The sequence below is a fragment of the Echinops telfairi genome, unplaced genomic scaffold, assembly GCF_000313985.2.
Source record: "Echinops telfairi isolate 266 unplaced genomic scaffold, ASM31398v2 ScPeMD7_2;HRSCAF=8, whole genome shotgun sequence".
Classification (NCBI taxonomy): Eukaryota; Metazoa; Chordata; class Mammalia; order Afrosoricida; family Tenrecidae; genus Echinops; species Echinops telfairi.
In genome coordinates, this window is record NW_022103898.1 from 8137543 (window position 1) to 8158251 (window position 20709).

General features: G+C 58.2%; 1 protein-coding gene across 2 annotated transcripts in view; it reads right to left on the bottom strand.

Moving 5' to 3' along the window:
- Positions 1-20709, bottom strand: part of PLA2G6 (phospholipase A2 group VI) — a 56386-nt gene that overhangs the window by 9327 nt on the left and 26350 nt on the right. For both annotated transcript variants that reach the window (XM_004700247.2, XM_045290587.1), the window contains 7 exons: positions 19084-19271; positions 13471-13567; positions 12359-12541; positions 7089-7197; positions 6117-6281; positions 4375-4453; positions 1803-1966 (listed from right to left, as the gene is read on the bottom strand). In XM_004700247.2, coding sequence (XP_004700304.1) covers positions 1803-1966; positions 4375-4453; positions 6117-6281; positions 7089-7197; positions 12359-12541; positions 13471-13567; positions 19084-19271 — 985 coding nt within the window. The remainder of the gene's footprint in view (positions 1-1802; positions 1967-4374; positions 4454-6116; positions 6282-7088; positions 7198-12358; positions 12542-13470; positions 13568-19083; positions 19272-20709) is intronic.

Below are 20709 nucleotides of genomic sequence, written 5' to 3' on the forward strand. Positions count from 1 at the left end.
CAGACCCCAGGCCGAGTGAGAGCTGGAGAGGAAGGGCCAGTCCCGTTCTCTGGGAGCACAGACAGGTGGCGTCAGGAGGGGCAGACACCCTCGCAGGGGGGAGAGGCTCCTGAAGCCGCTAGCAGAGCTGGAGCCCCAAGGGGCCAGAAAGGGGTCCCTGCCCTCGGGAGAAGTCAGCCTCAGTGACTCAGGCATCCTCCCAGGCTCCCCAGGGTCTGAAGACAACTCCAGAATGGGGAGGACTGTCCCCAGGAAGGAGGTGGAACTCTAGCCGGGTGCCCCTATTAATCCCACCTCCTCGGGCCCCTCCTGGCTGGTTCTCCTCCCAGAAGGAAGGAACATAGAGGTTAACTGGCAGCACGGTGGGCAGGAAGCAAGTGCCACAGGGAGAATGCTGGGAGTACAGAGGGAGACCCGGCCTCAATCCTCACTCTGCCTAGCCCACTGGCCTCTCTGGCCCTCAGTGTCCCCACCTGTCAGGGCCATGTTGACAATCACCTACACACCCTGCCCAGGAACCACCCAGAGATGTGCGGCGGGCATCTCTGGTGGGACCTGCCTATCAGGGTGCCAACTCCGATGATGATTCTCACCTTGGGGGGACACCCAGTGGTTCTGGGGTCCACCCCATGGCCAGGGTCACTCAGTTCAAACTCCATAAACACTGTCCCAGCAGGCTGGTGTCCTGTCTGTCCCTACAACTCAGTGTCCAGCCAGCGTTCAGAACGCTATGGTAGCAGCTGCTTGGGCCTTCTTCTAGGTAGTGGGTTGGCCTGAGCAGGCCCAGAAAAACCGCATGATAGTCGGCCAGCCCTTGGAGGATCATGATGGCCTCAAACCAACCCAAATTCACTGGGACCAGTTGATTCTGACTCACAGCGGCTCTCCCTGTAGGACAGGGTAGAATTGCCCCCCAGGGCTTTCTGAGACCGTCCACTTCTATGGGAATAGACAGCCTCGTCTTTCTGCTGAGGGGCAGCTGGTGGCTTCCAACTGCCGACTTTGTGGTTAGCAGCACAACACGTGACCCAATACACCATCGGGACTCAAACTCTCATGTCCCCAGACTGTCGGGGAAATGAAGCAGGTGATCGAGGCTCCCACCCCGAGGCACCACCCCTTCTGGCACTGGGATGGCCCCCTTGTTTCCAGCAGGTGTCACAGGCCCTGCGGGGGTAGGGGTGCAGGGGGCTGCTCTGGTCTGGTGTGGGGAAGAGTGGCGGAACAATGCATTGCCGCTCTGTTTACGTCAGTGGGCTCATTTGGAAGAGGGAGGGAGTGGTCATGGGTGCAGGGAGACTTTGGAGGCACTACTGGGCAGTGGCTGAAAGGGGGTTGGTTCAAACCCAGCTGGGGCACCTCAGAAGAAATGCCTGGCCATCCATGCTGACAAGTCACAGGCTCGGTATTATACTGAATGGGGTGGGCTGCCACGAGTTGAATCATCCTCCCCCCTGCCCAGCCATGGCTGTACCACACGGGGGAGCACGAGATGGGGCCGCTGCGTCCGCCGCAGAAGCGGTTGAATTGGCACACGTTTGACTGCGGATAGGCTTAAAAAACAAAAAAGCCTCCCACGCTGGAAGTAAGAACAGCTCGCTCTGGCCTCTGGGGCCGGGGGACTCTAATTGCAGCCCCGGGCCACCCCCCCTCTTCCCCCCACCAGACTTTCTCCTTCCAGCCTGTCTGATGGCCCTCCCCACCCCACCCCAGCAAAGCTCTGGCTAAGATTGGCACCCCCTGAGGGCAAGTCTCGCCCCACCCCAGCGATCCCTCCCTGGTCGGGGGCGGGATGCCCTCACTGTGCAGGATGGCCAGGGCCAGGATGCCCCCTGTGCTGGTCCCGGCCACCCAGTCAAAGAGGTCCTTGGTGGCGATGCCCGAGGCCTTCTCAATGGCGATGAGGAGCTGGATGATGATCAGGCCTTTCACGCCCCCTCCGTCCAGGCAGAGCAGGTGGTCGTGGCTGCAGGGGGGCGAGGGGAGGAGAGTGGCTTCTTACAGCAGCCGTCAAGTCACCCGGTCCCCGCTCTCAGCTAGTGGCCCCGGGGTGGACATGCCGAGCAGAGCAACAGCAGACTAGGCCCTGCCCCAGGGGAGCTCACAAGTGTGAGCCTGTGATTACAGCGTGACTCCTGGCCCCCAATAGGTGTCGGGATCCCAAAACAAGGGAGCAGGCTTTCTGTCACCCCAGTGAGGTTTCCATCAGCCTAGGTGTGTCTCCGGCTGAGATCTGAAAGGGGCGCGCAGGGCACAGAGGTGAGACAATAGGGGCCATGGAGCTGAGGAAGAGAGGGTGAAAGGGACAAAGACTTTCCCTTCTGAGGGCGTGGGGTGTGTGAGAGAGAGCGCGCCTCAAACTTGTTGCCTCCAATCGCTCACGTCGAGTCGATTCTGACTCATAGGACCAGGAAGCACCTTCCCTGTGGGTTTCTGAGACTGCCACTGTTCATGGGAGTAGAAAATCCCATCTTTCTCCCTTGGAGCGGCTGGTGGTTTTGAACTGCTGGCCTTACAGTTAGCAGTCCAACACGTAACCACTACGCTAGCAGGGCTCCTCTTCCTGCCTCGCAGCCTCTGAGGAAATAAGCTTCTCTCCAGAGCATCATGCACTCGGGGATTTCTATCGTAGCAGCACTGGGTGGCCAAGGCTGGGGCCAGGGGCGGAGGCAGTGGACAATGGCCGTGCTCCAGGAGGTGAGCAATGTCCAGGAGGAAAACGCAGCCAGGCAAGGGGGACAAGGATGTCCGGGTGGCCTGGTCAACAAGGGCCTCCTGGGTGGGTGGCGGCGTGGGGGCCCTGAGGGCAGCAGCTGGGTTCTGGTTAGGAATTCATTCCCGGCACCAGGCCTAGCCACGACCGAGCACGTGCCCCAGAAAAGGTCTGTGAGAATTAAACAGGCCTGAGAATGACCCCCAAGTACATCTTGAAACCTTGGCGCTGTCCACATGATCCTATTTGGAAACAGGGATTTTTTTGGTCCCTTGTTACATTAATGGGGTCCCACCCATGTAGAACACAAAACCCCTTCCTCGGCTCTTGGGTTGATTTGGACACTTGGACCCCTGCTCTGTAGGGGTTTCCAAGGCTATGCCTCTCAATGGAGTCACATCTTTCTCACACCAGCCGGCTGGAAGGTTTGAACCAACAACCTCCAGGTTAGCAGTTGTTCAGGAGCTTAGCTGCCACTCCCTCAAGATTTCTGTAACCTCGGAGGGTGGGCTGGACATCTAATCACCTCTGACTGACAGCAAGAACACAGGGACACACAGACAGAGGGCAAGGCAGAGGACAGTGATGGATCGCCCACACCAACATGCCCGGGCCTGCGAACGAGGAAGCGAGGTTGGGGCTGATTGGGACTCTAGCTCTCTCCAGACTGGTGAGAAAAGTCAGCTCTGTTCTTGAAGGCCACCCCCTTGTGGTATTGGTGAGGCGGGACACTAAGACAGGAAGGACAGGGATGGGGTGGTCGTGGAGGTGAGTCAGTGCCCTCACTCTGGGAAGGAAGATGGAGAAGGACTGTCTATGAACCCAGGGCTTTCTCTAGTCTCAGCCCCCACTGAGGGGGACACTCCCTGGTGGCCCTGAAGACCCTCAAACGTGCTTTTGAGGCACCAGGGTTGAGTGGTGGCACAGAGTTGATCAGGGGGCACACGGGGCAGGCTGGCTTGGCCCCGGTCTGCTGGCTGAAGTCAGGCCCTCCCTCGGCACCGTCTCCCCAGGTCCTCCAGGCCTTGGCTGTCCAGCTTCTGAGGTTGCTAGAACCCTAGGCACCTGCCCAAACCAGCTGTGCCTCTGGGCATACTGCCATGGCCTGGCCGAGACCCGGAGGCGGGAGGACCCAGCCCTGATGGCCGGGCACCTCTCACTGGAAGTATTGGTTGCTCTTGTCTATGTGTTTGCTCCTCTCCTCCTAGTGGGCAGCCTGGCTACCTTTGTCCAGTGGATGGTGGGCAGTGAGGTGGTGCGGCCCAACCTCTAGGCCTCAGAGACTTTTTCTGGACAGGGAGCCGACCCTACAGCCAGCCCAGCAGGAGGCCTGAGAGGCTACAGTGTACAGGCCAGCCTTCCTGAGGCCCAGGGGGTAGGGCGGAGCCACGGAGAGTCTCCCCAGGGCTCCCCAGGCACCAGCACTTCTCTCCCCACCTCTGTGTGGGGGCTCTCAGGCTCCCTCCCCCGCCACCCCCATGCCCACAAACCCTCAACCTGCCTGGTGACTGGTGATGGGCAGACCAGGCACCCCGTTACTCTGTCCCTGCTGGGCACTAGAGACAGTGTGGGTGACCTGGCAGGCCATGGTGGGGGCTGGAGGAGGCCCAAGCTGGGATTGGGGGTGGAGGGAATGGACCCCTGCCTCTTGCCCCACTGACCTGCGCTTCTCATCCCGCAGGGAGCTCAGGATGAAGGCTGGCTTCCGGGTCCGTGAGATGTGCTTGATGTCCTGCAGTTCTGTGGGCACAAGGGAGGCGTGCTGGGCGGGGCTGTTCAGACTGGCAGCCCATGGGGGAGGGCTTCTTGGGGCAGAGGTCTGCAGTGCCAAGGGGAGACCCCCCAACTCTGCCCAACTGGCTCCCAGGGTTCCCCTCAGCATCTTCCTCCTGAGGCTCTGAAACCACAGGACTTGTCCCGGGCCTTGTGGCCACAGGGCAGGGATGGGGCGGGCCTTGGGGTTTCAGGTCAGGAATGAAGGGACAGAGAGGGGGCCCCTAACCACACTTCAGATGCCCCTTCTCCCCATCCCAGGTCTAGAAACTCCCTCAGTATTGATGCAGGCTGGATCTACCCCTCATCCACTCCACCCCAGGCCCACCCCAAGTGGCACCCGTTCCTGGCATTAACCACCCCTGTCACAGCACTGGGGCTAGAAGCAGCAAAGCAGAAGCAAGCCAGTGTGCCAGCAAGCAGTGTGTGTCCCCGCCCCACAGCCTGGGGCAGTGCCCAGAGCAGCAGGCAGCTGCCTGGTCAGGTGGCAGCAGCAGCAGCGAGAGGTGCAACTGAGAAAACGGACAGCGAGGACATGGGCAGCAGCTAGCCCACCCTACAGCCTCTCTGTGCCAAGGCAGTACCCACCAGGTGCCGCGGCCCAGGCCCACCATCCAGCCTGGCGTGGGTGACTGCCTGTCTGCCTGAAAGATGGAGACAGAGGTGGGAGGTGGTGGGCGGAGGCCTTTCCTGGAGTGCTGGGCAGGGGTGGCGGGGGCCGTAGACGTGGACCAGACTCCGCAGAGCTGGACTATCTATCCCTGATTGGGGTGCTGGCGTGTGCTCCCTGAGGGGTAGTCAATGCAGTCTGGTTTGTCAGGGATGAAGGGTCACTGAACCAGGCCCCCTGGGGCCGCTGCACCACCAGGCGGGGGTGGGCGGTTGTCCTGGTTCCCAGATTGGGCGGGGGAGGGGGCTGTCTCCCAGGGACACCAAGGAGGCAGAGGGCAGATGATTCTGAAGGCTGCAGGTCACCCAGTGGCCACTAGGGGGCACTCGGGCCAACAGAGACCAAACAGTGGGTCAGATACAGAGCCCCTTCAGAGGGCTGGCCTCCATAGTGGCCCCATGGGGTGAGGAGTTCCTTGAGCAGTCAGGACCCCCTCTGGGCCCCAGAGAGCAGCGCTCTCATGACCCATGCTGAGCCCCCTGGGGTCAGAGGCTGATGGAAGAGCACCCACTTAGGGGGTGCCACAGACAATGCCCAGCCCAAAGTGCCAAGTCCAGGCAGTCGTGGCCCCGAAGCCCTCTGGGGTCTCTGGTGCCTCCCCAACTCTGCTGAGCTCCCCCACCCAAAGCTTCTGTGGCTGAGTCAGTTCTGACTCATCGTGACCCCACAGGATGATGACAACTGCTCCCGTGGGTTTCCAAGGCTGGGCGCCTACATGGGACAGGCGGCCTCATCTTTCTCCCTCGAAGCAGCTGGTGGGTTTGAACCACCAACCTTGTGGCTAGCAGGCCGATGCCTAGGCCGCGGTGCCATGAGGGCTCTTTGGATACCCTGCAGAGGCAAACCAATCTTGCCCCATCCTCCCTTGCTCCCGAGGCCCCATTTCTTTTCGACGGCGCCCAGGGGTAGGGGGTGGGTGGGGGGTGGGTAGCGGTGGGAGACAGGAGGCAGGTGGCCTACCTAGGTTGCTTAGGTTGATGGGTGGGGGCTGAGCTCTTTCCTGGGACAAGACAGGGTGCTGCGAGGCGGTGGGGCCCTGCTCCATGGAGACCCCTGGGATGAGGGGGAAGCGGTACTCGGCCCCTACAGTTCTCAGCAGGGTGAGGAGCGCCTTTCTGGTGGCAACTTGTGGTGGTTGGCAGGGAGAGATAGCACAGCGTCACAGGGACAGTCTGGACTTGGCACTCAGGGCTGGGTATTGTCTGTAGCAGCCCCCAGGGGAGGGGCCCAGGAAGCCCAAACCCACCCTGGGGGGCCAGACTGGTACTGATGTACCACTTTCTGTGCTGGTGACAGACACACGTGCACATGCACGCACGCACACACCTCTCTCTCTCTCCCTCGCTCTCTGGGGCCAGCCTCCCAGGAGCCTCTGCAGTGGCCTACAGACTTCCAGTTTCGTGGTGTGGGGGCTCTGCTTTTCCCAGCTCTGTGTGAGCGACCAGTGCAGGCACATGACGTGTGTACCCGCTGCCATGCATGCAGCCTGTGCATAAAGAGCATGCACCAGCCCTGCCATTCGGGCTGTGTGTGCAGAGCATTCCACCCCCCCACCCCCCCCACCCCCGCCCCACCCCGGGCTCTATTTGCAAGTGGTCACACCAGGGAGTGCCCTGAGTGGGTCAGAGGGCCCATCCTCACCCCCGCCTGCAGCGCTGGGCTCCAGGCACTGAGGTGGGCAGAGGGGCTGCAAAGAGGAGGACACTGGCTTGGCAAGTCTCTGGGTGGCCCCGCCCCACCCCGGCCAGTGAGAACCTGTTCCTGGGAGAAGAAGGCTCCCCCTCTGCCGCACCCAGGACCCCCGACATTCGAGCAGACAGTTGCCCATGGGGAGAGGGTCACCTTGGGAATCACTCCTCTTTGGCTGGCCCCTCCCCTTCCCCCTGCCCCGCACTGCCCCTCCTCCCCAGGCTCAGCATGCAGAGGGCATACCTTTGCTGATCTTGGAAGCTACTAAGGCAGGAGTCTCCCCAAAGTCATTCGGGGTGTCCACTTCCGCCCCAAAGACAATCAGGGCCTTGATCATTTCCACGTTGTCCTTCTGTTGGGACACGAGCAGTGGAAGGTGAGACACCTCAGAGAAGCGAAAAGGGACCCCTGGCCTTCTCCGCCCTGCTGTCCACTAGGTGGGCCTCTGGCCAGCAAGGGGGTCCTGGAGCTCCCTCATCCGCAGCCAGTGGAGCTGGCAGTGCAGCAGGCCAGCTGAAGCTCAGACACCCCCACCCCAGCTTCGCTGGAGCCTGCCTGGAGTGAGCCACACCCTCTCACCCCTGACCCCAGAGACCCCGGGGGCCACCAACAGGCCAGCTGAAGGCTTTCAGGAGCAGCAGGGAGAGAGGAAGTGAGAGTGGGGAAGAATGTTCTGTCCTTCTGGTCCTCAAGGCCACTTCTCGTGGGGTTGGTGGCCTTTTCTCCCCCGAGCGGGTGGGTTGGAGCAGGGGGAGGTTCAGACACACCAATGGGCTGCCACTCTGCCACCAAGAGGACCAGAGCCCTGGGCTTGTCACCTCCCTCCCCTGGCCTGGAGAACACAGGGATATGTGCAGAAGGGGCTATGAAGCGGCTGCTGGTGCATCACTAGGACTTCAGGACACATGTGACTGTGCATGCTGTCATCATCGTGGCTGGCTGGTGTTGGCTCGTGGCGACCCGTGTGCAGAGTGGAGCGACCTCGGTCGGGGTTCCTGGGCTTGGGACCTTTCAGACGCTGCCTTCCAAAGTGGGCTTGAACTACCAACCTTTAGGTGAGTCGTCCAATGCGCTGACATCAATCATTTGCTTCCCTGTTGCTGTGAGCGCTAATACCTTGGTTATCTCCAACGTGTGTGGCACTGGCTCCCCACTTCACGTGGGGATACGGAAAACCCTTCCTTCCAGTTGAAATGCGTTCAGAAGGAAGCCAAAGCACGGAGACGATGGAGCACGTAATTGTCAAAGTGCTCCATGACTGACAAAACGGGCCCCTGGGAGACGTAGGTGCTCCCAGGGGGTCTGTAAGGCCAACACTAAGCACAGGCACCCGATGGCTCCTGCCGTGTGCACTGGGTGGGCGTCTGCACGAAGGGCACTGAGTGGTGGGGAATACAGTTGGCACCTTACCATCAAACAAGACTGGGGCACCAGAGCTATTAAGTCTTGTGGGCTTGCAGGCGTCCGGGCATTTGGAGACTCTGCTAATGAGGTGCTGTAGCTGGGTGCCACTGAGTGGGCTCTGACCCGTGCACAACAGAAGGAGACCCTGCCCGGTCCTGAGCCAGCCTCACAGTTGTTCCGATGCCGGAGCCCGCGGAACAGAACGCAGCCTACGCCTGTGTCAACCGTCTCGTCGTGGGTCTTCCTCTAGTTATTTGCTCCTCCACTGTCCCGAGCATGACGTCCTTCTCCAGGCACCGGTCTCTCCTGACAATCTGTACAAAGTCTGTAAGATGAAATCCAGCCATCCCTGCCTCTGAGGAGCACTCTGGTCTTACTTCTTCCAAGACAGATCTGTCTGTCCTTTTAACAGTCCATGGTACTTTCAATATTCTTCAACAGCACCACAAGTCAAACGCATCCATTCTTCTACTGTCTTCCTTATTCAGTGTCCAACTTTCACACGCATATGATGCAATGGAGAAGGCTCTGGCTTGGTTAGGGGCACCTTAGACCTGAAAACAATCTCCTGCTTTTCAAGACTCTTGTGCGGCACATTTACCTAATGCAATATGTCTTTTAATCTCCCGGCTGCCGCTTCTGTGAGCAGTGATTGTGGATCCAAGCAAGACAAAATCCTTGACATCAACCTTTTCTCCATTTCTCACGCTGCCTGTTTCGAATGAAACTTAATGATTTCTAGTGAGACCAATGGCAATATTGACCAATGTGAGGCTTTGTCAGACTGTTGAATACAATGTAGAGTCCCCGGGCGGCCCAAATGGGCAAGTGCTTGGCTACTAACAGAAGGACTAGGAGTTGAAACTTCCGCGGTACCTTGGAAGAAAGGCCTGGTGGTCTGCGTCTGAAATGGCCGCTATGGAAGCCCCCAGAGCACAGTTGTGCTTGGGCATACATGGTGTCGGCTCTGTGTCTGAGTCCAACTCTGTAACAACCAGCTTGGTCGGGGCGCACCATGAAACGGGGTGCTCGAGACTTGGCGGTTGTGCAAAATCGGAGAAGCTGTGTTTCCAGTCGAAGAAGCTGTGTTTCCAAGGCCGAGGAGGTCGGGTGGTGTAATGGTTACACACGTTGGTTGGGCCGCGATCCGGAGGTTTGAACCACCAGCAGCTCCGTGAGAGAAAGACTACGCCTTCTACTCCAGTCAGCAGTTACCGTCTTGGAAGTCCACAGGGATCGCTATGAGTCATGTGGTTTGGTTTGGTTCTGGGGTGCGGCATCAAGCCTGGGTAAAGAATCTAGGCACACAGCGGCCACGAAACAACGGGTTCAATGTCACAGGGCACCAGAAGCAACCTGAGCTGGCTCCTCACTGTGTACTGCAACCCCCTTCCCAGAAACGGCCCCTCACCATGGTTTGGTATGGCATCACTGAATATCCAGAATGATGGTGGGGCTGCTGCAAACACTCCTGCCTCCCTGACTGCAGATCTGGGTGGGGCCAGATTTGCGTGACGTTGCTACAGGGGGCACAGTTATACAAACTTCTTGGACAGAAAGCAAGGCCAACAGGCTTAACACAGTTCACAAAGTCTGGGTCTCACTTTGGTGAGCAGCACCCAGGGTCTGGCCAGCTTGAGAACGGCCAGCTAAGGTGCCAACTATTGTCTCTCTCTTTGGAAGATAGAAGACTGGCCTCACAGCCGTTGTCCCACGGATGCTGACTCACAGGGCGCCCCTGGGACGGAGCAGAGCTGCCCCTGAGAGTTTCTGAGGCTGTCGCTCTTGATGGGAGTAGAAAGCCCTGTCTTTCTCCAGAAGAGAGTGGCAGAGTGAGGACAATCAAAGACACTGGAGAGGATCAGTCCCGTGGATGGAGGGACCACGTGAACCTCAGCCTCTGCCACCCTGAGACCAGAAGAACTAGATGGTGCCGGGTCCCATCACCACGGGCTCTGAAAGAGACTGCCTCCGCAGGTCCTGCATAGAGCGGGGGAAGACATGGGACAGATGGAAAATCCTAAAGAGGGCCAGGCTCGCTGGTCAGATAGAGACTGATGGGACCAAGACCTGGTCTGGAACTGAACCCGCCCCAGCGGCTCATTCTCAGCCCAACAAGAGACAGGTCTGTGAGAGGAACGATAACTCTAACGATGTGTGTGCAACTTAGAATAATGGACCACTCGGCAGCATTTACTGAGGACAATCTTCAGAGGGGCTAGGGAAGTAGGAGGGATGGCAGCGGGAAACAGAGAGAGAAGATGGGAGGGCTGATCGGGCATTCAGAAAACTGCACTGATTGAGGAAGCAGAAAGCATGTGGCTCGTTGGACAGAAAACTGAGGCTCTGCTCTGTACACCTTCACCCAATTCATGATGAAGAGTTAAAACACAAAAAACACCAACATATTGCAAGAGACCAACCGTAGGTGACATGAGATTCTAGTAAAACGATTGTCAAGAAATGTAAACACCACTCTTTTTAATAATTTTTTAAAGAGGGGACCCTTGAAGAATAAAGTGTTCTTCGAATGTGATTTATATTAGCATGTCCCGAGTTTATTATTTTAAAATGAATCAATATATATCTTCTTAACTTTCTCGCTTCCTATTTCTAACATGGGAAATACAGATGGTGGTCACCTCATATGCATAAAAGTTCCCAGGTCTCCCTGGGTCATTTCAGAAAGCAGAAAGGGCCGAACGGAGCGAAAGCATTGAGGGCTGAGCCACAGCTAATTCTAAGGGCACATTCAGTGCTACAAATGACCCGGGGAGCTATTTACAGGGCTAGCCTCTTGGGCAGTTAGGTCTCTTCTGTGACCTCTTATGTAAAACAGGATGTCTTTGAACTTGAACTTGTCTTAAATCTACTTCTTTTAGAGCCTCCAAGGTCTAGCTTTGTTCCATGGCTCTGAGACTTGTTCAATGGGCCTGGGTGTATACCACGCCCTTGTTCTAGCACACACGCAGTAATGGTGTACACAGTTAATGTGTTTAGCTGCTAACTGAAAGGCTGCAGGTGCCCTAGAGGGAAGGTCTGGTGATCTACTTCTTTAAAAACTCAGCCATTGAAAACTTTCTGGAGGGTAGTGTCAACTAGCTGATAACTGGGAGTCCTGGTGGTGTTGCGGTTATGCATTGGGCTGTCAACCCCAAGGTCAATGGTTCAAAACCACCAGCTATTCCAAGAGAAAACCCTGAGGCCTTCTTACATAAAGAGTGAGAGCCTGGGAAACCCACAGGGGCAGTTCTACCCTTTCCTTTAGGGTGCTGTGAGTTGGCATGGGTTTGCTGGCTGGCTATGAATTTGCTTTTGGCTTATGTGTAACATGACAGCCCTGGTGGTGTCATGGGTTACACGATGGGTGGCTGACCACAAGGTCGGTGGTTCAAACCCACCAGCTGCCCTGCAGGAGGAAGTTGAGGCTTTCTGCTTCTATAAAGATCTACAGCCTAGGACACCCAGCTCTCGCCTGTCCTATGAGTCAGAATGGGCCTGAAGGCAGTAAGTTTCGTTTGGTTTGTGTCATGATGCATACCAAGGAGCCCTGGGTCCGGGGGGTGCTGTCAGGTGGGCGTGACTGAGAAACACAAGGTGGGTGGTTCAACACCACCAGCCACTTGTCAGGAGAAAGAGGAGGCTCTTTGCTCCCAAAGAGAGTCACAGCCTCAGAAGGCCTGCACAGGGCTGCTGGGAGTTGCTGGGTGTGCAGTGCGTACTTGCTGGAGCTCCCCAGCCACGCTGCAGAGACTTTAAAGGCAGGAGTTACGCGGCAAGACAAACTGCAGCCCCGTCCCCCGTGGCCAGAGGCCTGCTTTCGGAGTGCTCACAGGGGGCCAGGCTGAGACACAGGGCCCGCAGGTGGCTGTTTCCCTGGTCCTGATGGCAGCCCCGTAGGACGCTCCTCCAGGCGGTGTCATGTGCGCCACGTGGACGTCACCAGAGAGCTGTCAAGCAGCTCCCGCTGAACCTCCCCACACCTCGGGTTCTACATGTCCACCCGGGCAGCTCCCCGTTCCCAGGTGAGCAAACCAAGGCTGGCGGGGGCAGGTGGTGCGGCTTCTCACCAGGCAGTGGGAGCTGTACAGGGGGGTGGGGGGACTCACCGACATGGCCAGGTGCAGCGGGGTGTTGCCATGCTCCCCGCGGGCGTCAGCGTGGGCCCCGTAGGTCAGCAGCACCATGACGCACTCGAAGCGGTTGCGCATCACGGCCACATGCAGGGCGGTGTTCCCCGCCGAGCTGGTGCTGTTCACGTCGCAGCCACGTTTCAGCAGCATGCGGGCCATCTGCTCGGGACAGGGCCCGGCCTCTCAGTGGGGCCGCGCAGGCCCTGCTGCTCCCCTGATGCCCTGGGTGTGGGGCCCCAGACCTCGGCCCCCACCTCCTCACCACCCCAAGAACCAGGGACAGAGCAGGAAACGGCCAGCGGCTTTTAGGGGTTCCCAGGCCCTCCCTGCAACGTGCTTCGGAGGCTGGTTCTAGAATATCCCCTGCCCACACCAGCCTGCCTCGGGAGAGAGGCCCTCGGGGGCCAGGCAGGACGGGGCCCAGCCACCCCACCTTGCCTCAGCTATATAAGCCAGAGAGCCCTCCCACCATGCCCCTCAGCCTGCCCTTCTGGGGGAGGTAACAATAAGTGAAGCCTGAACTTAGGAGTCTGGCTTGGTGCCTAGCTCCTGGCCCTCAGCAAGCCCCCTGCATCTTGGCCATAGCCTTCATGGGCAGGCCAGCACTCCATCCGGCGCCCCACTGAGCTGCACTGCCAAGTGGGCAGAGGGGCCAGAGCTGCGATCTGCTGAGGGGTTGGGGTGGCTTCAGGGCAGGTTCTAGGAGAGATGGCAGCCAGGCTCTGTGGACATGGCTGGACCCTTCTGCTGCTCCTCCCAGCTTCTCCATGCACCATGTGCTGACTTCACAATCAATCCTCTCCTCCAGGAAGCCTTCCCAGGGACGCTCCTGGCATGCCCCTGACCCCCCAGTTCACACCCTTGGGCACCAAGGCTCAGTGGGGAATCACCACCCCCTCAGTGAGCACAGAGAACACTCCAATGGTCCCAGACTCCTCTGCCTTGGGGCCCCCCACAGATCAGCTCCCCCACTCCTGCCACAAGTGCGAACCCCCTCCCACCAGCATCCTCTCTCCGGCCAGCAACAGAAGCACAGGGCTCTGGGGTGTTGCGCCCCCAAGCCCCCACCTGCTCTCAGACTCCCCCACCTCTGCGTTCTTGGCCCAGTGCAGGGGGCTGGCGCCATAGCGGGGGTCCTTGCTGTGGATCTGGTTGCAGTCCATACTGATGATCATCTCTGCACACCTGAGGAGAGAGGGGCCGTGACTGTGAGGAGGAATGGGGGGGTGGGGTCTGCCATGGAGGGCACTCCTGAGGCTCCCGCAGGGGGTCAGGGAAGTTTCCACCCATGGAGAAAGCTGTAGAACATGCCCACGATGTGTGTCAGGGGGGTACCGGGCCTCTCACAGCATGCTGGAGCCACCTCCTCCTCCAGGAAGCCTTCCCAGAGGACTCCTGCCAACCACACGCATGCTCACTGGCATTGGCGTTACCGTCAACCGGGCTGAAGTCTGGTCCCAGCTCCTCACGGGGCACCAGAGCCAAGGAATGGGGCCTTTGCAGTTTGGGGTCTGCTATGGGTTGGATTGCGTCTCCCCCAAACACGTGTTGTGAAATTGAAACCCTATAGTGCAACATGCTGGGCAGCAGGCCCTCAGGGAAGCTGGGTTCTCTAGAGAAGACTGTGGCATCAGACCGGAGGCAGGCTTATGAACCACCTGCTGGACGCACGACACAACCTTGCTTGCTGACAGTGAGGAGGACTCGAAGCACTTGCTGATGAGGATCAAGGATTGCAGCTTTCAGTCTGGATTACAACTCAATGTCAAGAAGACCCAGATCCTCACAAGGGGACCATTGTGATGAATGGAGAAAAGGTTCAAATGTCCAGGATTGTGTCTTCCATGGCTCCACCATCAGTGCTCATGGAAGCAGCAGCCAAGAGATCAAAGGACGGATTGCATTGGGTAAATCTGCTGCACAAGACCGCGTTAGAGTATCGAAGAGCAGGGATGTTATTTTGAGGCCTGAGGTGTGCCGGACCCAAGCCATGACATTCCTCTTTGCATCAAGTGCACGTGAACATTGGACACCGAATAAGGAAGACCACAGAAGAATGGATGCATTTGGATGGTGGTGCTGGACATGAATATGGAAAGTACCATGGACTGCTCAAAGGACAGACAGATCTGTCTTGGAAGAAGTACGGACAGAGCGCTCATTAGAGGCAAGGAGGGCAAGAGGGCCTTACAGACTTTTGACGTGTCAGGAGAGACCAGTCCCTGGAGAAGGATGCTATGTTTGGTAAAGCGGAGGGGCAGCGGAAAAGAGGAAGGCCCCAACGAGGTATCCGTGGGCTCAGGCACAGGCCAGCTGTGAGGACGGCGCAGAGCCGGGCTTTCGTTCTGTTGTGCACGGGGTCGCTGTGGGTCAGAGCTGACTCGAGGGCACCCACCAGCAGCACAAGACCTGCTTCAAGGTCTTGAAGAGCCAGGGTGTCACCTTGAGGACTAAGGTGAGCCTGGCCCGAGCCCATGGTACTTCCCATCGCCTCATGAGCATGTGCACACTGGGCGGTGAACCCAGAAGCCCGGGGACCAAGGGAGAATCGAGGCACCTGAATGGTGGGTGCGGGAGGAGAACAAGCAGCATACGGCCAGAACGCCCCTTGGACGGGAGGGTGGGAGACGTCGCCTCATGTTTTTTGGGCATGCTGCCATGCTTGGTGAAGTAGAGGGGCAGCGACCACAAGGAAGATCTTCCATGAGATGGACGGACACCGTGGCTGCAGCGTGGGCGGAAGCACAATTGTGAGGACGGCGCAGGACGGGGGTATGACCTGAGGTCGCTCTGAGTCAGAACGGACTCGACGGCACCCAGCAAGAGCGTGCCTGTGGTCAGTCCCATTGGGAATGGGCTTTCTTCGCTCTATTTAGAGGTGACCTCCGTGTAGGGTGTGTTTTTAAGTCAATGGCCTCTGAGCTACAACAGAAGTAGAGGTGGCTCAGAGGAGAGGCAGAGCTGGGGAGGGAGACGTTGTCACACCACAGGGAGATGGCCAGGGGACCGAGGTGTAAGGGCCTTGTTCAGAGCTCCCCAAGAGAGTAAGGCAGCCCACCGAGCCAGGGCTTCGGATCCACCCAGCAACAAGCAATGCCTGTGTGCTAAATCCACCCCTGGTAAGGTATTTCCGTGATAGGACCCTCTAAAACGGGGATAGGCCTGGCCAGGACTCCTGGAGACAGGGTGTCTCTGTACCTAGTTTTGTGCCAGACACATAGGGGAGCCCCGCTGGGGTGCCTGCACCAGCCTGCATCCTGTAAGAAACGGGGCAGCAGAATGGGTAAGGGTGCAGTTGCTTGGCGGGGGTCTCTGACACCGGCCAGCCACAGGACGCAGGGTCCGTGACTGAGCATCCCCCCTCATGCGTGGGCTTCCTTGTCTTGAACGCTGGCGTATACTCTGCCTCCCTGGGCTGCTGTGAAGTGACCTGGGTGGTGGCGGGGCCCAGGGGCTGGGGCAGCAATGTGCTACTGTCGTCACCAAGTTGCCTCCAAGCCCTGGGGACTCCATGCAGGACAGCAAAACACGGGGCCCAGTCCTGCACGATCTTCACCATTGCTGGCATCCCGAGCCCCTTGTTGGGGCTGCGTGCTGCCCCGCCCGGGGACTCCTCTTCTAAGCACTCTACCACAGGATGGCATTCAGCTGTGCTCCACAGGGCTGTCAAGGGCTGATCTGCAGAAGTAGGTTGCCAGCCCTTTCTTGCTGCTCTCTTAGTCTGGAGGCGCTGCTGAAACCTTGCGGACTCTGGAAATACCAGCGTCATAGCGACATTTAAGCTCCATCCTGACAGGGGGGTGGTGGGGTGGGAGCAGCACTAGGGGGTAGAAAACCTTACTTGTTATTATGGCTGCTGCAACTGCCATCACTCTACAGCCCACCTCCCCACAGCCTCACAGTGGTGCCGGCACAGAATGCCGGCACTGGGAGAATCAAGGACAGGAAGGCCGGCCAAGCTTGGACCAGACTTTACACAGGGCGACAATGCCCTGAGAGTAGCCAGGGAGATGCAGCCCCCAGAGGCGGGAGAGCTTGAGGAGGGGAGAGAGTACAGCCCTCACCTCCAGCACCAGCCTCCCAGCGGAGGTCTCTTCGTGCTGCCCACATGGGTTACAGTGCTGTGAGACTGGCATAGCATGCCATCCAAGAGCTGCTTGCCTTAAGCCCCAGTCCTCTCTGAGGGCCAGCACGGAGCACAGTGTCCGCAGCTGAAGGGCTGACTCATGTGTCCACTTGCTCTGGACTTTGTTCTCGCTGGATAGCTGTTGCTGTTGGTTCCAACCCACAGCGACTCTCTGCATAACAGAATGGAACGCCATCCGCACCGTGGTCCCGCTTGAGCCCACTGTTGTAGCCACAGGGCTGATCCATGTCCTGGAGGGCCTTCCTCATGGGCACTCACTGCCCTTCCACTTTACCCAACGTGATGTCCTTCTCCCAGAACTGGCCTCTCCTGACATGTCCCAAGTCTGTAAGATGACATCTCGCCATGCTTCCCTCTTAGGAGCACGCTGGCCTTACTTCAAGACAGATCGGTTTACCATCTTAGCAGTCTGTGGGGCTTTCGATATTCGCCAGCAGCACAATTCAAATGCATAGATGCTGGATTGCAGTTTTAGATATTCTTTTTTATCCACTCCTCAGTCTACACCATACCCATGTGCGCACGCGCACACACACACCTATTTTATTGAGAGTAAAGATTCCCGGGTCTGGGCCAAGGGAACAAATGAAAGAATGCCCCATATTGGTGCCAGCAGGTGCCCCTGAGTCAGTTCCGACTCCTGTGTGGCAGGTTAGAACTAGCTCGGAGGGGTTTCTGGACTGTAATCTCAATGCAACCCTTTCAGCCAAGAAACTGGAAAATTCTACCAACGTCTTCAGTCAGAAATTGATCAAACATGCGATCAAGATGCCGTGATCGCTACGGAACCTGGAGCTTGATGTTGGAAACAAAGAGGAAGGCCCGGTGGTTGGAAAAGGTGGCCTTGGGCGTAGAAGCCGGGCGGGAGATTGCGTGACAGCACCTGCAAGACCCACCGCTTCACTGTGGCCGCAACAATGGGCTGGAAGGTGAGGGCCACTGCGAGGGGCGGGGCAGGCAGTGGTTTCCTTGTTGCACACAGGGCGACTGAGTCGGAACCCACTCAACGGCACCAACGACAACGACGATGGTCTTGTGGGAAATACCACTTTCCAACCACATCAGTGGTGGTTGTGCACAGGACCCAAACTGACTACACCTGCGGGAAGAGGCCACGGAGAAACTCGTTATTGGCTGCTAGAACAAGACTGGGGCTGACTGTGGGACAGATCATCAATGGCTTCCACGTACACTTCAGTTGAAAGGGAGGGAAGGTGAAAGAAGTCCAAACTGTGACCCTGAGTATATTATGCCACCTGCATTCGGAGAACATCTCAAGGGGGGCAGATGGGATGTGTTCAACACTGATGACCGAAGACAGGCATGGGTGTGGGAGGTCATCAAGAGCATCGTAGATGAAGAAAGCAAACCCCCAAACCCAAACTCCCTGCCATCGAGTCTGCTGACTCACAGTGACCCCCAGGGGTTTCCAGGACTGTGACTGTTGACGGGAGTAGAAAGCCCAGTCTGTCTCTCGAGGAGCTGCTGGCGGTTTCAAACTGCCAACCACGAGGATTACAGCCCAACGGGTAAACAGGACACCACCAAAGCTCCCTGGTCACCAAAAAGCCAGGAAAGAAAAACACGGTCAAAGTAGATGGACGAAGAGACTGGGAAACTTGCCCTTGAACGTAGAAGAGCTCAAGAGGTGGTATATGATCAGGAATCAATGGTATGGGTGCAAGCTTCCCTGGGGCACTAGTGATCGTGTCAATACACGCTGATGAAGCACTAGAAGCACTCACTCATCTGTGCCAAGAAATTTGGAAGACAGTTACCTGGCCTACCAAGTGGAAGAGATCCATCTTTGTACCTGCCCCAAAGAGAGGTGGCCCAACACGATGAGGAACTCCTAGAAGGATATCATCGATGGCACACCAGTCAAGGTCGGCTGAAGAGGATTCAACCACAGTTGCACTCACGTATGGTCAGGGAGCTGCCAGAAGCTCCAGCGGGATTCAGAAGAGGCCATGGGACCAGGACACCATTGCTGACATCCATGGGCCATGGCTGAAGCACTTGCTGTTGCTAGGAGCCCTCATGCTTGTTCGGAATCCCAGCAGAACAAAAAAAACACCACCAGGCCCTTCCCCCTCACAACGGTTATGTTTGAGCCCATTGTTGCAGCCACTGGGTTAATTCGTCTCCTGAGGGGCCTTCCTCTTTTCTGCTGCCCCTCTAACTTTACTGAGACGAAGCCTTCTTCTCCCATAAAGATGTGCGGCCCCAACACCGCCGGGGCAGTTCTATGCCATCCTCTGGGGTTGGCATCGACTCGAGGGCAGTGGGTGTTGACTGGTGGTCAGAAATTCTGATGCACTCTAGGGGCTGCAACAACGGGCTGGAGCAAGGCAGCCCACGATGCCGAGGCTGGGGCCGGACGGGGCAGTGACCGTCTTGTTGTACAGACCAAAGGTCGCCTAAGCACTGCCGCCAGCCGGGCAGAGCTGTCCCGTTGTTTGCACTGCGATGCCCTCGCTCCAGCAGTGATCAGGCAGCCTTGCCTTTGTGCCCTGAGGCCGGTGGGCCCCTGGCCACCCCGGTGAGGACTCACCCCTTCTGGGAGTGCTTCATGGCCATGTGGATGGGGTAGCCGCTGGGCCCCAGGACGTTGCAGCGGGCATTACAGAGCAGCAGCACACGCACCATCTCCTGCTTCCCCAGCTGGCAGGCCAGGTGCAGCGGGGTCAGGCCCTGGCTGTTGACCTGGTTCAGGCCGGTCGACGTGCTCTTGCCTAGAAGCTGAAAGCAGCACAGGGAGGTGGGCTGAAGCCCACAGGCGGAGACAGCCCTGTGGGTCCCCCTGGAGCCCACCTGCCACTCCCCGCCCCCCGGGGACAGATGGGAGGGTGGCAGGACTCTGTGAGGATGCTACACACCAGGAGCAGCTTCAGAGAAGGGAGGAGCTGGAGGAGGCAGGGCCGGCCACGTGGGGTGGACGGGGCCCTGGCCCCGAACAGGTGGGGAGTGTCCAGGACATTGCTGAACCGGCACCCGTGACCCCCCAAAAGGTGGCAGTATCTGGGGCCTAGAGGGAGCCCTCTGGCTACACATTACTGTCTCCCACCAAAGCATCAGTATTAAAAAGAAAGTTTGGAGCATGTTGTCCCTGAGGGTCACATGTGACCACTGTGAATCCATGTGACCCCGGGATTGACTCCTGGGGACAAACCCCCAGCTCTGAGGCCTTCCTGGGGGCAGCGCTGGGCTGCCTGAGCCTCACGTCCTTTGGTGAAGAGAGGGACTGATGACCCAGAGGGTGTTAGGCACACTCACTGGACTGAAATTTGGACAATGGTCAGAACAGAGCCAGGCACGATGAGCCCAGCCTGGATGGACAACAGCTGGGATGGGGGCGGGTGGGGGGCCTTCCTCCGCGGGGGCAGCACTGCCTTCCCTGAGAGCACGAAACCATGGCATGAACCCATATGTGCTAGGACAAAGTGCTCCTCTGTCCCCAAGGCTAGGACCTCTAGGGCCTTCTAGTGCTGGGCCCAATTGTTTGCCTTTTCCTTTCAACTGGTTATCAAATGGTCTTTCCTTGACAGCCAGGTGCCCTAGGGTGCAGTGATTCAGCTGGGTGCTAACCACAGCGCTGGCAGTTTGAACCCACCCACAGTTGTACGGGCCACAGATGAGGCCACCGGCTTCTTCAAGGTGATGGTTTTGCGCCCCCTATGGGGCAGTCCGCTCTGTCCTACAGGGCTGCCGTCCATCGGGATGGACTCCACAGCAGTGGCTTCAGATCGCTGGTTCCTTAGGACTGCGCAGACTTGCTCACATGTCCCTCTGCCCAAGGGATCCAAGAGCTACAGGCGGGGTGCCCAGGGGGGTAAAACGCCGAAGGAACCTGCAGGAGTCACCCGAGTGCCTGCAAAAAGTCACGCTTGGACGGGGGCCCTGGCCTTTGGGGCTGGCAGGAGAGCAGCCAGCACACAGCAGGTGCTCAGGGGAAAACCAGACTGAATGGATTGCCTGGAGCTGGTCATCCATTGCCTGGAACTCAAGTCATTAGGGGCCTGGCGTGTAGTCTGCTGGGCTAGCGGCCCCGCAGAGCTGTCAGCTGATAGTGACCAAGGGTACATGTCATCCACAGGTGCGGGAAGGGGGCTGCTCAAGACTGAAGGGCCGTGTGTGTGTGTGTGTGTGTGTGTGTGTGTGTGTGTGTGTGTGTTTTGGG